Here is a 16,835-nt window from a genome sequence, read left to right as displayed (position 1 = left end):
GTGTTTAGTATTCACTATATGTTGGATAGGTAGGCATTTCAAGACATATTGTTGAATACGAACGTTTACATTCAGTGCTACAATCCACTTAAGTTTTCAAACAAATCTTAACCTGGTACACATACTACCCTCCGGTGTTCGCCATCTTGGTACGCATACTTCAGGAGTACCGAGAAAGCTACGTGCTAGACTGCCCCGTAAACTGCCTTGCTCGTGGCCCGTATGTGAAACTATTGGTTGCTGTTGAAAAACAACTGTTCACAGGGTCATGTTGTAGTCACGTAAGGCTAGACCTGACATTGGCAAACTACGGCCCGTGGGCCGTATCCGGCCCGTAAGGTAATTCAATCTGGCCCGCCTGATGCTGCGACAACTAAACTGAAACTAGATTTTGATGTTGATGTTTTTCATGGAGAAATAATAGGCTATTTTGTCTTCCATAGTATGCAATACAGTCATTCGTTAACATGCACTTTATAAAAGCTAAAGTTAAACAAGAAGATCAGTTAATTGTGTTGATTATAGCGGTAGTCGTGAAATTGTAGTTACATGATAGCCAATTTCAGCTGAATCAGACGAATGCTGATTGAAGAGGTTTCAATGACGCACGGAAGTCAAAGCTTCTCCCTTCAGTTTAAGAAAAACGTTTATGCCTGTTTTGGTATTCATCTTTGGCTGTCAATAAGGCTTACAACGTTATGGGTCAATTTGTAAAAATGCATTACAGATTTTCAGTGAACGTGAAACGTCGTTAATAGAGGCACATAAAAATACTTTCCATTCTATTACCAGTAGCTAGCTGTTGGCCAAGAGCAGATGCGACGGACATAGCACAGCTCGCATTTTCTGTTTGCGCAATGCCCCGGACATTACAAAAGAGTTTGTTCAACCCGTTCTCGTAATGTTTTGCATTTCAAAATGGCATTTTGAATTAGCAGTTGTGACATACACGGATTGGACCTGCAGCCAGTATGTTCCCCAGCTTTTAATTTTGGGGGGGGGGTGGGTGTTTCGAAATTTAGGGGTGGTAAATAATTTGCTATTAGCGATGAAACTATTTGTATTCTCAAAAATTGGTATGTATTTAAGAAACGATGTACATGAGGGGGTCCCCCGAGTTGATTGTCGGCGAGCCAAAATACACAGCAGGATAAAATTGTAGGGCCAGAAAAGGGGAGCGAGGAAAAGTGCGCGACGATACGGCTGGGGTTCAGGGCGCGCTTAAGCGGCCTGAGAAAATTTTGAGAAATAGGCACCAAAATAGGTTCAAAGCTTGATTTTAGATACACCTAGCATCGCAGTTTGTTATGTAATGAAATTAATAATTATAATATTTAGCTGATAGAATTCCCGAGGAATAAATAACAAGCACGGCTTTCAGCAAGTAATTTACAACTTATAGTGACTAATGAAGTTACTTGCTCATCTAGCATATGGCATCGTATGTTTGGCTACTTATGGCTTGTTTTGTTACACATTTCACATTTTTTTGAACATGTTTGTTTGACTTTTGTACGAATCAAGCAATGAATTAAATTTTGAAATACGCGCGTCAACTGATCATAAAGGCGCATAATGTTGTATTCCTTCAGAACTGAAATCTTTTGTTGGCAAGGAAGACAAATCGCTGAAGTTTGATTTTTTTCCAATAAAGAAATAAAAACACTGCCATTCATCTAAAAAATGTCTGTTTTCAGTGCCTACTTTTTGTTTTGTGACATCTGCAAGCTTTCTTAATATATGGCTAATATGGTATCTAAAATACTGCGGTGTGTAATCCTAATACCCATACGTATACATACGAGCGTAATATACCAGTATAATTCAATTGTTACGAAATAAAAGTGCTTAAACTGTGATAATGATGTAAGGATAGACGGAATCTAAAACTCAAACGTACCACATGAAGTGTTAAACTTTTTCACTCAAGTTCGGCGGGCCATTTTAAATCGTTACGCGGGCCGTAATTGGCCCGCGGGCTGCGGTTTGGAACCCCTCATCTACACTGATAAATATTCCATAGTCGTTTTATTTGAATACAATTATAATTGAGTCAGGAATTACAGTGTGGACTGTGGAATCGCACATGGGAATAACAGTGTCGAATCGCACTTCAAAATTAGGGGGGTGTTTGAAATTTTAGGGGGTGTGTTCACCCCCTATAGGGGGGGTAGGGAAATCACTGCCTGCAGCTCTGAAGAAAACACCAGTACCAGAGACAAATAAAGTCATGGTTTTGGTAGTGCTGCCAAATAGGCTATAGAAAGAAAGGACACTCACATAACCAATGCCTAAACACATTGACACGAGGACCAAAATGAAGTAGCATCAAATCTTCTACACTAGACTACGGGTAGTCTGCCTTATCAAAAACGCGCGGAGAATTGGGGAATTTGATATGAACGATCTAGGAAATTATTTTAAAGTTATTACTGTTTGTATCGATATTCTTGTGTAAATCAGGTTTCAGGTCAAGTATTGTGCGAGATATGACGCAATATCAGATCTCTCATTTGGCTATACGAATTTTCGAAAGACAAACATTTAACCCCAAAATACGCTGAGGATACTTTGTCGTCTGAACCAAACATATTGCATCAAGTTTTGGAAACACTGGTCTCTAGATCTAAAGTTAGGGTGGTAAATGTCATAGACAGGCGATTTCAAAAAGAATAGAGGTAAATGAAGAAAGAGGGCGGTGGAATTCCCCCTAGGCCTAAGGAATCGCTGAGATGTTTCCACTCGTGTCGAAATCGCATTACGTGTTGTATAAATAGTACATGAGTCATCGAACTACAGAGGATAATTCATCCTGTCCGCCGCAGTTTGCTTTAAAAATAGGAAATTTTGAGGACATCTGTGAAAGAAGACCTGACTTTTCCAACTTGTATATACTTATTTTTTTGCGAAATGTATACGGTCCGCGACAATACAATAGTATTCAACGAAAACGCGCGACTATGTTAATTAATGACGCTTTTATCCCGACTATGATCCCAAAGAATACGATTTAATTGAATAAAGTACAAAATGGTTGAACATATATTACATTTTATTTCATCCGGATTAAAATTGTTGCGGTAATTTTAATTAGGCTCGTTTGAAATCGGCAGGTGGTGAAAGGGCGCATTGCGCACGAAATTGCGTTTTCGATTTTCAATGCGTACGTTTTTTGTTGATAACAAAGCATGACGCTAAATATTTTCGATTCACACCAACTGAAATAGCGTTTATACATTTTATTTTTTGTTGTTGTGGAGATCCCAAAGGAACATTAATTACGCTTTTTTCGTTTCCATTTTGATGTACATGATATCATATTCAATTTTAAATAAGCATCCGAATTTTTGAGCAGTTTGTCGTTCACTTTACGGTAGAAGGGTAGATTTACGAGCAGAGGTTAGACGGCTACTCTGCACTGCATAAGGGCTAAGAAAGGGCCAATATGTTAACAGATATTTGCCTCATCATTATAAATGGTGATCCTTTCCATTTTCTGGTTTTCTATTGTCAATTGATATATTTTTCTGCTTAAGCTACCAGGATCGGGTGATCTCGTCCAAAATCGTGTACTCACACCATGGTAATTTTGACAAATTGTTAAATTTTATTTATACAGCTATTGCAAGGCTCCACTGACACGTAGACCATGGTCATGTCGCAGTTATTCCATTCATTCCGGATACAATATACAGGTTGCGCCAAACAAAGGTTACCATTTTTACATCCAGAATGTAAATAATGGTAACATTTTTATGGCCCACCCTGTATATAAATAAATTTTCATATTTCCCTTTTTTTATTGTGCTTTTTTGCCTGAATAGCTAAACAGAAAGTTTTTACTACAGTGTTGAACTACAGTTAAAACATGTTAGCCTTACCAATGATTTCACAAACTGTGGGTGTTATTGGTATTTCAATCGTGTATTTCAGTACTTAAATATTTTGAGCGGTATCTGTTGAAGGCAAGTGATGTGGTTTCAATGCAATGAGAAATTTGATCTTATTCGATACATACACAATATATTAAATTCTGCGCGGTTTCGCAGTATTTTTTCAAGCGCAATGCCCGGGCGAAATATTTGGCTTCTTGGAAAACTTCCCAGCGCCCGAAGAACTATCGTGGGTTTTGTGTTATAAAACGATCGAGTGACTCCATAACGGAGCTTTATCTGCCAATTAGGACAGTATCTTCAAAATAGCAAAGAGGGATAAATAGTTGATTAGTTTGATGATGATTAGTTTAGAGGGTAATAGTATCAAAAACTTCGATTTGTATAAAATTCTCATTCTCGAATATGATTGAATATTCATAAATGCATAGAAAGCACCCAAATCAGTTATCACTCTTTGAGAATTGCATAACTCTAGAACAAATTAAAATGGAATTCATAAAATCACTTTTGGACTTTGAATGTTGTGTCTTCTCCCCCTGAGAAACATTTTATTGTAATATGAGTCTTGTACATTGCCTGAGCCCTAAATTTACAGCAATATTGTACATGCATCAATACAAATTTCGAAGTTATCTTCACAAGGGTCCGTCTTCGTCAAATAAGCACTACAATTAAAAAAAATATTCGGTAATACGTTTATCACATAATTCTGTATTTAATATCAGGAATTGAGTGTCGATTGAATTTGCCAAACAAGTGTTTGTGACTGATAAATCAAGTAAAAAAAATAAATATCATAAGACATTGGTCTTGTTGAATAACTTTATATATGTGAGACATTAGCCATGGAAAAATCACAAAAAGAAAATCTGCAAATATATCCTAATTATCTTACAAAAAAGTTACCTTGGCAAGAAATGAATCAGGTTCTCTTATCTGTTCTATTGGCTCAAAGTGATCAAGGCCTGGTATTTCAAAGTATTTGGAGTCGATTGAATTTTTCTTTAAAGCCTGAAGAAAGCAGACAATCGAAAGTCAGATTTTCGCATAGTGACTATTAGAAATGGCTGTTGTCTAACTGCTACTTACTCGCGAAGCCGTCGATTTGAACCATGTGCTTGAAAGTGTTTATATATTACAACCCTGTGGCCTTTTTGGAATGAGTCCATTCAAATTACAAATTGAGACCATACTTAATCATTTCGTTGCTACTTTATATGTTTTCATACTTACTTCGGCATATTCTCCGGACTTCTTTTTTAACACTGGTGGGTCATGTTCTCCAACCACAGATAGCACTTTAGTTCCAAATATTTTCATGTTATGAACAGAATTTTCAACTTGTTGAAGTGGACTCAAGTTTGTAATTTCGTCGCTGCAAACAAACATTATTACAAAAATACGGAATACAAATCAAAAATCTTGTCTATGAGAATATACTATTAACAGAAACGATACGTGAATATATTATAAGCAATTTATCTACAAACCTGTCTTTTTAAATTTCTTGGTATAAACTGACAAACGGAATTGAACTGATTCAACCTAATTGCAGTTAGTTTCAAATTTCTGGCCTTTGTCAAGCACTCCTATAGAAACATTTTTCGCTGATTTATTATAAATTTTTACTGTGCTATTACTTACTCTGTTAAATGGAGATATGAATTGTAGCTAATATGAACGACTGGCCTCAAGTCAAGTACCGGAGCCAAAGATACAAGTCTTTTAATTGGAATTAATTTTTCTCCAGACGTATTATACTCTTTCCAGTTTGTAGCCATGAGCATTGACCCCAAATGACCCCCAGCTGAATGACCCAATAAAGTAATACTGGGGCATTTTGTGTATCTTCTTGATAGAAACAAATAAGCATCTCGAATTTCGTTGACAATTGTGGTCAGAGAAACTGCAAAATAAACAAAAACAAGACTAAATGGCAAGAATCGTTTTATGTGCGCAAAACTTAAGCCTCTGCTGTCTCCGTACTCCTCTTGAGAATTAGAGCGACCGCTCCTCTAATTTAAATAGCCGTACGACTCACCGTCTGGTGCTTGATCATACCCCACAACGATTCCTATAAATCCTCTTTTGGCTGCAGGTTCGGCACAAATAAGGTATATCTCCCGACTTGAATGGAAAAGAATATGTAAAAGTAAAGACTATTAATCGTTTACTGTGAAATTACGTATAAGCACAATATTATACTTACTCTGATTCGACCCAGTATCCACCGTGCAAGAAGATCATAATTGGGGCATCTGAAAAACAAACTATATTGGGAAAGATTCACAGAGAATGGTAGCGAAGTGTTCCTGAGATGGTGACTTTAGCAGTCTACTTTTATTTTTGCATGGATTAGCAATTCCTTGTAGGGATAGATAGAATTCAATACATATATGATTGACTGTTTTGTGGAATATGCGAAGTTGAGCGGTTTTCAGTCAGTGTTAAATTTTTAGTATGTTTCTTGATTTAGTTACTAAAAAGTTTGTTATAGATAGATATTTGTTATATTTACCTTCCTTCACTTCCGGGTCCCGTAAAATTTCAAAAATTTGTTTTTGACCCTTTCCATATCGCACGACCTCTACCCAGTCTTTCAATACATCCCGTAGGTCACTGGATTCTTTGGTTAAGTACGTCAAAAATATTTGTTCGCATTGGTGCCGCTTAGACCACTTACTTGGCATATACATGTGATCTATTTCCGGGTCAAATTTCTGATCCAAATGCAATAATATTTATATATAATGCAATATATAATACTTAAATACACGCTGGATATTGATCTTTGCTATAAAAGCTGACTTTGCTACATTAACGTTATTCAGCCCATACGTGTCTAACATAACTTGATCATTGCTGAATTATTTTATATGCAATGTAAAACAAAGGGGCTTAGCTGTAATAGTCACTCTCAGATAACAATATACGAATATTTGCTGAAATACAACGAAACGTACAAAAGTATGTACCGGTTTTAAAAAAGCAAACAACCAAGTGTGTAATAAAAAAAAGTACAGTACAAATTCAAAATAGTTAATATCAAACTAGTCATACCAGCCAGGTACCAGTATACACAACAATAAATTGATTACTCACCTGATTATCCCCGTGTATCATTTCAGTTCTTTTGAAACAGGTATACTTCAGAATAAATTTTTACTGTCGACGCGGTTGTGTTGTGTGGCTGACTACTTGCTTTGGTTTGAATGTTTTACCATCGTCACCCAATATGGCTGACTACTTAATGCGGTTTGAATAGTTTGCACAAGCATTGATTGTATGGCTGCATTCGCCGTCTGACTAAACAAAAGTGCCGACAAAAACGAAACTTTGTATGCAGCTACGGTTTGTCATTTCGTGACGCATTGTACCATGCATTAAATGAGACACGACAATCGACAGCGTAATATGTCGAATACACGACGCGTAACGTAAATGCCTACGTAAATTCAAGTAATGCGTAAAGAGTAATGTGTTACGTGCTGTGATGTTAAAAAATCACTCCACGATAAAACCATACATATCCACTTCAGTGGATATTATTATACAGTTTATTATTATTAAAAATAAATCAATTGTAAATCTGCAAATAAAAAATTTATAGTTGATTATTTCCGTGACATTATATTTATTTAACCAGAATAAATTTACCCGCGAAAAAGCTGGGGAACTTTTCAAAGATCATATCGAGGAAATTGTTGGCATATTACATACCGGAGGCATTGCGTGAAATACAAACGACTTCATTTCTATTTTGAAAATCACGTTTTGCTGAATACTGAATTTTTTTTTTGAAATGAGGTAAATTTGGCAGCAATTCAAGACATGTGATTGCGGGGCAATATTCCGTAATTAGTATTTTAAAAAGGTTGTGATTTTTATAAATCTATGGTTGCTAAACAATGTAGGCAAAGTATACTACCTAGTTTTGTGCAATTAGGGCTAGCTGTTGGGGTTTAACCGTATTGTGTTATGTAGTTCATTTCATGCGCCTCTGTATGCGACATTTGAGGTTGAAATTTGTTAATATCTTGATTCGTATTCCGATATTTCAATAAGCAGTAACCTGATATCGTTCAAATTGTTAAGTATTCGTACATTGCAGTGAACAATTAGAAATACGAGCAAACCGTGTCTGGAAAAGTATTCTCGTTTCAAGGAGGGATTCATATTCCAAATCTCACAAACGATGAACACAGCGAGTCACTTAATCGTTGCAATTCAGCTACTTTTATGTTTGTTACATTGCATAGTAACAGAAAAACAACAGACAACAGGTAATAATGGTAAGCCCCAGTTTTATTTAATAAACGCTGGGTAAAATAGCTCAAAACAGGCAATGTTATCGAACTTTGAAGTCACTAAGTACATAATCTCAGACACCTAATTTACTACATGTAACTAGTTTCGCAATTTTAAAATACCCATCCATGACTTCCGTTGTATATAATATTGTCAGATTTTTTGATATTCTAGAGCAGGGGAACTATAGCCAATTAAAAACGAGTACTGAATACCACGAAGTGTATTAAATTTTAGACAACATTACCAAACGATTGGGTTTCTACGAGACTAGCTCCGTCTTCTATGCTCTTGCGCCGGTGGATCCGTATGCATATAATGCAAGGATGCTGTTGCAAGAGTGAAGATAGCTATTCTAAACTATTCAAGAGTCTTGCTGCACATGTGATTTTGTATCACTTAGAACATTACCTAATTTTGTAAATATTTCACTCGCATTTTAAATTAAAATCAATTTAAGAAATCAGTTGTGAACCTGTGGAATACGTAATGTGCCAAAACATGGAATACAACTTCACCAGCTTTCCAACTGCTCGATTTAAAAGACAAGCTGACGCAGTACTAGAGTTACATCAATTTTATCCATTGGTTAAGGTATCTTAGTATTTATGATAAATATATATATCCATACACGAAATGATTTGCAGGCTTATATATACACAGCTTGGTTTCGAAGCATTTGACACAAAGCAAACATTTGTTTACATAATATAATAACATCAGCTTTTGAAATGTGTTCTTATTGCGAATGTTGACCTTGGCAATGTTAAATTAATATTTACATACTGTTTGTTTGCTTGATAGAGCAATATTAGAATTTTTTGTTTGTAACTTACTATATTAGCCACCACTTGGTAACAACTATTTATATATAACTCACGTTTAGATAGGATGTTCAGAAAGCATTCAAGAGTTTCTTTGTTATACCTATCTACCAGAATGTACGGCTAGCCACGAAGTGATTTACCCTTGCAGGTAATTTAGTCATATTTTTCATTCAGTTTGGTGCAATGAAGGATTAGCATAATTAATTAAAATGTAACTCAACCGGCACTTTAAGTTTGTTACGGGGCTTAGATATGTTGTTGCGTAGCTATTTTAGTATATCTAAATATCAATATTTTCTTATTCCTTTCATAAAATCATAAGTCATTGTTAGGATAAAAACTGTTCAAGTAGTTGAAATTAGTATATTTGAGTTTATAAAATTTATTTATTCGAGCATATTCGATTTTTTACTCTTTTAAAAGCAAATTATTACGACACAAATTATTAACCTGATTTAAAAAATATGAATATAAGTTTAGAATTTCAAACCGTTTATATTTGAAACAAGCCTCTGAAATTTAAAAACGACTCAGGATTGAATATCGAGACACCTATTGTTTGTGGCAACTGTGCTTCAGTCTATCCCACCAAATGGTAAATCCTGCCCTGATCTTATACATTAGGTTTTTGTTCTTTTTGGTACAGGTCTATGTGCGAAGAAGCTAAACCAGGCTGTGAAGACATAATGGAAAAATTCGGATTTTCGTGGCCGTCGGTTTTGTCATGTGAAAACTTTTCTGAAACTGTGAGTATTCTTTAAGTACTAGCATTAGTAAATATTTCGAACACGGCGCATACGCCAAAGTTGTAACTAATTTGAATTAAAATGTTTCCATCTTGTTTTATCCGAATACCATCAGCTTCAAGACGCGTTTGGTATAGTTACTTGCAATTTCGAATAAAAACGTGTCGCAATTGATTATTTGTGATTGTTTTTCAATAAACATCACGTCATTTTTTATTGGTATTTACCGCTCGATAGTTTTTGTTGTTTTATTAAAACTACTTAACGAAGTAAACTATTCTTTTTCTCGTGATCAGAATTGCAAAGCTCTCGATTCTCAACAATCTACTGCAAGACGTGAGTAAATTTGTTGGCCAATTGTTTCATATAGTTTTTTTCAGCAAATATGTGAATTCAATAATGTTTCCAATCTTGGTTTATCGTTTTTACGTCAAATTTACTATGTGGTGTGATTTGGAATGAATTTCAAACTATCTACTCAGAGTAGTTCATTGATTGTACCACGAAATGAAATACCATTTTGTATATAGCAACAACGTGTATTTTTGCGCAAATTTACATAACATCACACTTGATTTGAAATAAAAAAGGCAAAATAAAACCACAGGAAAAATTCCCGTGTGTTCTCTATGCCTGCACTGTTTAATGAATCTAAAAATTCTCATTTGCTGTGAAATTGACATTAAAAAAAAAAATATTTTCATTGTATCCATTTCATTACTGTTTAAAATAAAAAATAAACAGCTATAAATTGTGAACCTATTGAATCCACTATGTGCCGAAACATGGAATACAACTTCACCAGCTTTCCAACTGCTAGGTTTGAACGGCAATCTGACGCAACACTGGAGCTGCATCAGTTTTATCCCTTAATACAGGTATTTCAGATGATCTTTATATTTAATTCATTGATAATGCAATGAAGTGGCAAAATCGTATGGTATTTATATTCACGTGTCGCTAAGAATCTGTTATAGAAGATTTGTTGTATATTGAGCTATTTTTATACCTAATTTTAGATATGTGCCACTGTAGAGCAATCCGTGTGAATATAGTCGTATACATATATATATACATAGTTTAATTTCAAAATATTTAGCAAAAGATGAAAAATAGTTGGTACATTTATATAATAGCATCAATATTTGACAAAGTGCTCTCATTACGCATGTTGATCTCGGTGATGTGAAATTCATATTTACATGCATTATGTGCCCGTGATGGAACTATTTGACTATATAGTTTATTTATGTATAACTCACTTTTAGATAGGATGTTCCAAATATCTTCAAGAGTTCCTCTGCTATTCCTATCTACCAGAATGTACGCCAACCCACGAAGTGATATATCCTTGCAGGTAAATTACGTCATATTTTTAATTCAGTAAAGTGCGATACAGGCAGAGGCATGTCTAGAGGCCGCAAAGAAAACACCAATTTTACACAAAGTACTATATCAATTGTACTTTTACAGACTCTTGATTCGAAATACAATTATTAGAAATAGTGATTAATAATAGTTTCTTCCGAACACTAGGGCTCATTTTTTGGGGATGTAGATGATAACGAGATTTTTTAATATACAAAATATGAATACCGGTTTTTATTTACTAATTTAATACCACGTTTTCATTTAAAATAACTGCTACATTTATATTATTGAGCATTCACATTTTAAAAAGTAGAAAAGATTTCTTTCTATCGACTAGGACTCAGTAGTTGTTGCCATGGTAGAAAAGCTTGTCTTATATAAATACGAAATCGCAAGGAGGATGGGGTGCGCAACGCTTTTTGAACCAGGGAAAAATAATCTTTATCTACAGAAACCCGAATTTTCAGAATTAAACCTATTTATTATAACACCATCACTAAATTTTGCGACGGCCTAGCAGAATTGGAACGACGCACTTTCATGGGACTAGGTAAAAAAATGCGCTATCGACGAAATCTTTTTTCGCTTCATATTATTAAAATCATTTTTAAAATTTAGGCTTTTTGGGGGAAACTTTTGGGGAAACACGGTAGAATCATCGCGCTTGCATACCAATGCATATTCTGATCGCAAGATCCGATTCGTGTGCTTGCGTAACAACGCCGGGTTTAATAACTAAGCTAGCGGTTCCGGAAGGCGATTTGCTAAGTACGCCTCGAAACATATCACATATTTTATTATTCTAAATGTTTTATTGTTTCTCATTAATGAAAATGATGTGTATATGAATCAAATTCATTTTACCGTTCTCTGGTGTTTTCTTTCTGTTACGTGGGTATATTGTTACGATAACAGATACCCTGCATGCTGCAATTTCGTAGGTCGCAGTTTATTCATTTCTGAACCGAGTTATCGTACATGAGTGAGTATTAAGCAATTTAAAGATAAAACTAGGCAGAGTTAAGAAAAAAAGTTAACTTTTTGCTTTTATTCCTTAGGCCTACATGTTTATAAACCTCAAAAGGCATAAAGTACATATTATTAAGGATGACAAAATTGTGTTTTATTTTGCGGCAGCATATTTTTCGTGGAGGTGCGCCATTAGTGTTTTCCCTGATAGTTTGGTGCGCACAAACCGCTGCCTTATGCTAAGTTTGATCAATAAGAGTGAACAATTCCGCATAAGGACCAGGCCCTCGGTGGCCAGACATCGTAATTCATCATTTAGGCCTACACAAACAAACATTGCGGCACGGCTGAACTTTTATGTCGCAAAAAGCATTCGCACCCAATATATCGAATAACGTTAATCTGAGTATATGTGTGTTTGTTTTTTATTTTTGAGTAGCCCTACTAGAAGTTAAGAATTAGCGGTGTCAATAAAATATCAAAAATGCATATTTCGAACTAATTAGCGTGAACACGGGCCGTGAAAAATTTTAAAATATATTTGGGAAGCCCTGATTTAAATAATAATAATACAAAAATTTCACGATTATTTGACATTTGATTATCATCATGTATAACCATGCACATCTATAATTTGTTTATCTCCCAAGTTATTTTGCAAGTTAAGTATAAAAGGCATCATTATCAGGAACACGCCCCGGGTAGCAGAAAAGTTTGACTCGCCCCCGAGTACAGGATAAGTATGAGTATTGGATGATTAATTTACTCGACATGATTTAAGAGAGTTTTTCTGAAATCTTGTATTTGTTCAGCGGAACACTTTTTTAAGTCTTTTGTACAGGTCCATGTGCGAAGAAGCTAAACGATTCTGCTACAGCGCAATGCAGAGTTTCGGATTTACGTGGCCGTCGTCTTTGTCTTGTGAAAACTTTTCCGAGACAGTGAGTATTCCTTAAAAACGTTTATTGGTAAATATTTTGAATACGGAGCATTACAAATATATATAAATAAAGCAAATACCCAGGCTTGTCCATGGGACATTTTTTCTCTCTCATTCCTTATACATCCCATAGCAATTATGCCTGTCCCATCCCATGGGATTCCCATTATAATAATATTCAATAAAAATTGTTAAATTTAGGTTTAGCGTCCGACTTTGTTAACTGTATATTTCTTACTATGATGCATGTGTCCATCAGCCCCTTCACGAAGTATATTTGCAATGCTAAATATGTTTTGGTCTTCATAACTAACAAGAGGGCTATGCTCAAATATATGGACACGAAATCCATAACGAAATGTTTTACCATCATTTCCCCGAAAATCATACGGTTTTTGTGTCTCATGGGAAATACAAATGTGTGCTGTCCCATCCCATTCCCATGGACAAGCCTTCAAATACCCAAACCTGTGATTTCTTTTATAATTTGAAATGTTTTTATCTCGTTATGGTCGAATACTGTCCGTTTCAAGACTTGCAATTAAGAAAAATCGTAGTGATTGGTTTTTGGTATCAAATTATTTGGGATTCAACCCTCACTGGTCTTAGTAGTACGCCCTTAGTAAATTACGTGAGCAAATGTATTTTATTTTATATTTTCAATAGAAATGTATCGATTCGAAACAAACCACAGAAAGGCGTAAGTAAATTTTAAACAATGTTCCATATCGTTTTCTCGTCAAATGTGTTATGTTATATCATATTTTCAATCATGGTTTGTGGTTGTTATATTAAGTTTGCTATGTAGACATGAATTTTACAACCAAATACCTAGAATGTGAAAAACTAGATGTTCCGATGTGCAAATACTTTGGCTACAATACTACAAGGACAATAATTGGGAATACGTCTTATGATACCTATCGTCAAAACTTGATAAAATGGATGGACAACCTCGCCAATCACGTGTCGGTGAGATAGCCATCATATACCTCCAATCTTTATTCATTTTTGGTGTAGGCCTATACATTTTATCATCGGAATATAACTCATCTGCCTCGATAGACCATATCAAATCCACCATGGTTTATATAGAGTTTTTATAGACAGCCACACTGTTGCTGAAATTTATTTTGTTCATGCATTTCAGGTTGAGTGCAGATACGTCCTCGAAAGATTCATCTGTTTGGCTTACTATTCGCCTTGTGGAATGGATCAACCATGCAGGTTTAAATTTTGAAATATTTGAAATCATAAACAGTTTTGATTGGTCTTTGCTAAACTTTGAGCTTTATTTACCCATTTCGATGTTTAGATCATTCTGCAAAAAAGTCACCAAAGTGTGTTCGCCTGAAGAAATACCGACGATGAAATGGTTAATACACTGTAAAGATTTTCCTGTTGAAGTAATATGTTATAAACAACACAACTATTCTAACTGTATTATTTACATATTCGGCCCAGATATTTTAAACACAAAGAGATAATTGTATATGGAATTATTTGAAATAAGTATTAATACTCAATCGTAATATGTTACTCTTCGGTATTAATTTTGGGGATAAATTAGATTTTCAAGCTTTCCATGTTTGAACACTTTTAGAGTTACGTCTTGATGAAGTTTTTGGGAAAAAAATGTACAAAGAGCAACGAAGTGGTAATATTTGAAGATAGCCACACAAAACGTGAGTAATAATTGGGAGCATTATATGGGGTATTACCTCTAAAAATATTATAATCCACACCGTGAAAGACAAATTATCATCTCATCATTCTGAAATACAATGCCCTTCGCATATCTTTCTATTTATTACATATATTCTAAATCGACAACCGCAGCTAAACTCAATAGCTAAAACAATGCAGTCTGGCAAGAATGAGCAATGACTGAAAATTTTAGGAACTAAACTTGGGAACTTGTAAATTTTATTCTCTTTGTATTTCCACGTTTTCAGGACTGATGGAAACTAGAAGACTTGCCAAAATGGCAAAAACGGACGCCGATTTTATTAACAAGGTTATAGATAGATTGGAAACATATGCCAATCGAATTGACGAAAACACGAACTTTGTAGATTCGGGACCAATTAAAGCTATCATATTTGACGGATTACGAAGCTCTATTGCTGGTAAGCTTAATCTTGTGTTTCATTACATAATATGTAACTCATAGTAAGAATTTTCCACCATTGGGTTTCCACTTTGGTATGCGATTGAGATTGTGGTAAACAAGTGAGATGGCTCACAAAAATAGCATCTTCTATTCCATCGAGTGCGCCAATTGGTATCAGAACAATATCATTGAATTCATCCCGGAACTTATGATTAGGAGAATTTTATATCATTTTTGTATTTTGTGTTCTCGAAGACGATACACAAATCATTCGTTGAGGTCGCGGGGCCATCTACACACATCCCAAGTTCCATTTAACTTTTTTTGTCCCGTACCGAAATCACAAACAATCTATTGAGTTCGAGTTTTCTCGACTTTATATTTTATAACAGGTTTGAGAAGCAATGCACATCTGATGTCAACATTTCTGAATTTGATTGAAAATTGAAAACTTAACAACAATATGCGTGAAACGGCATACTTCCTAAACCATAACTAGACCTTGACTATAAATTTGTCCTTAAAGGAATAATTAAAAAGAAATTTTTGTCACAATTCTGATGAAAAAATTTGGGTACTCCTGAAGTATGCGCACCAAGATGTCGCACAACCTGAACACTAACCTGGTACATGACCTGAGTTCAGGTTGTGCGCCATCTTGGTGCGCATACTTCAGGAGGAATAAAATTTGTTTGCTAGTTCATCATTTGTTATATAAATATATTATACACCGAAAAATGTGAATATCAAGCATTGAATTTGATTTGTACTTGTGTTATCCATGGGGTATATGTGTCAGGTCAGATTGATTTAGGTTGACAAGTCATTTAACAAAAAATCTTGTGACTTCACTGTTTAGACCTGACATGAGCAAACTACGGCTCGAGAACCATATCAGGCCCATTGGGTGGTTCTATCTTGCCCACCTGATGCTGCTACAATCAAACTAAAACCAAGTTTTGATGTTTTATCTAAAAATAGCTTAATGAATTCGTTGAGATTGGGATTAAATTTAGTTTTCCACTTTTGAAGCACTGTAAATGAAATTCTGTTCATAAAATGTGAATTTTTACGTTACACTCACCTGGCCCGCCAGTCCAAATGGGCAAACTTTTTGGTCCCTGGTCCAAAAACCTTGCTCACATCTGGTCTAGACTCTAGTCTAGAATGACAGTATTTTACATCGACTCTAGGCCGAATGACTAATCCAGTAGATCAGGGCTATTCAATTATTTTTACCAGAAATCTGTAAACAAAACTTCAACACTACTGGGGTCCAGTCGTTACCGAAATTATATTTCGGCAGTCATAAACAAGCATTTCTTCGGCCGATTGATGAAGTATTCGCTAATCAAGATAGCGCTATTCGCATTGTTTATTATGGCGTTACAGTTCTTGTCATATATATAGTCAGATGCAAATATCATAAAATAGCCTTCAAAACTATAGGTCATCTAATAACAGGAAACCTTCACATCCAATGATCCAAAATAAAGAATTTGGTGGTCCGAAGAGAATACTAGGAAGGTCCGGATTCGGACCGCCAGTTGAGTAGCCCTGCAGTAGATTTTGCAAGTTGCGCAGCGGCACAATAAGACATTACAGCAACGCAACTAGAACAACAAAACTAACAACAAAAGCAATTGAAATTTAGAGGAGGCCACT

At 35.2% G+C, this 16,835-nt stretch overlaps 2 protein-coding genes across 5 annotated transcripts; one reads left to right on the top strand and one right to left on the bottom strand.

Annotated features, from left to right (window-relative positions):
• Positions 1 to 1,001: 1,001 nt before the first annotated feature.
• On the bottom strand, positions 1,002 to 7,213 carry LOC120344698 (kynurenine formamidase-like). The gene is made up of 8 exons (XM_039414006.2): positions 6,999 to 7,213; positions 6,415 to 6,616; positions 6,106 to 6,154; positions 5,938 to 6,023; positions 5,541 to 5,802; positions 5,130 to 5,271; positions 4,803 to 4,907; positions 1,002 to 4,561 (listed from the first exon to the last, which is right to left on the bottom strand). The coding sequence occupies exons 1-8, from the start codon at positions 7,017 to 7,019 to the stop codon at positions 4,532 to 4,534; spliced, it is 897 nt and encodes a 298-aa protein (XP_039269940.2). The 5' UTR covers positions 7,020 to 7,213; the 3' UTR covers positions 1,002 to 4,531.
• Positions 7,214 to 7,644: 431 nt separating this feature from the next.
• On the top strand, positions 7,645 to 15,890 carry LOC120344696 (uncharacterized). 4 transcript variants are annotated; one of them, XM_078112880.1, is made up of 16 exons: positions 7,645 to 7,703; positions 8,008 to 8,188; positions 8,665 to 8,798; positions 9,091 to 9,179; positions 9,678 to 9,777; positions 10,074 to 10,113; positions 10,522 to 10,655; positions 11,046 to 11,134; positions 12,959 to 13,058; positions 13,724 to 13,757; positions 13,893 to 14,029; positions 14,208 to 14,284; positions 14,373 to 14,463; positions 14,661 to 14,742; positions 15,013 to 15,186; positions 15,563 to 15,890. In XM_078112880.1, exons 2-16 carry the CDS (start codon positions 8,092 to 8,094, stop codon positions 15,616 to 15,618), a joined length of 1,434 nt encoding a protein of 477 aa, XP_077969006.1. In that variant the 5' UTR covers positions 7,645 to 7,703; positions 8,008 to 8,091; the 3' UTR covers positions 15,619 to 15,890. The 4 variants fall into 4 exon arrangements, with proteins under 4 accessions (XP_077969006.1, XP_077969005.1, XP_077969007.1 ...); XM_078112879.1 differs by lacking the exon at positions 7,645 to 7,703 and having other exon boundaries at positions 7,956 to 8,188; XM_078112881.1 differs by lacking the exon at positions 7,645 to 7,703 and having other exon boundaries at positions 7,957 to 8,179.
• Positions 15,891 to 16,835: the final 945 nt, after the last annotated feature.

This window comes from Styela clava, chromosome 5 (assembly GCF_964204865.1).
Source record: "Styela clava chromosome 5, kaStyClav1.hap1.2, whole genome shotgun sequence".
NCBI classification, from domain to species: Eukaryota; Metazoa; Chordata; class Ascidiacea; order Stolidobranchia; family Styelidae; genus Styela; species Styela clava.
The sequence above is the reverse complement of the archived record's forward strand: the minus strand, read 5'-3'. Positions and strand labels throughout refer to the sequence as shown.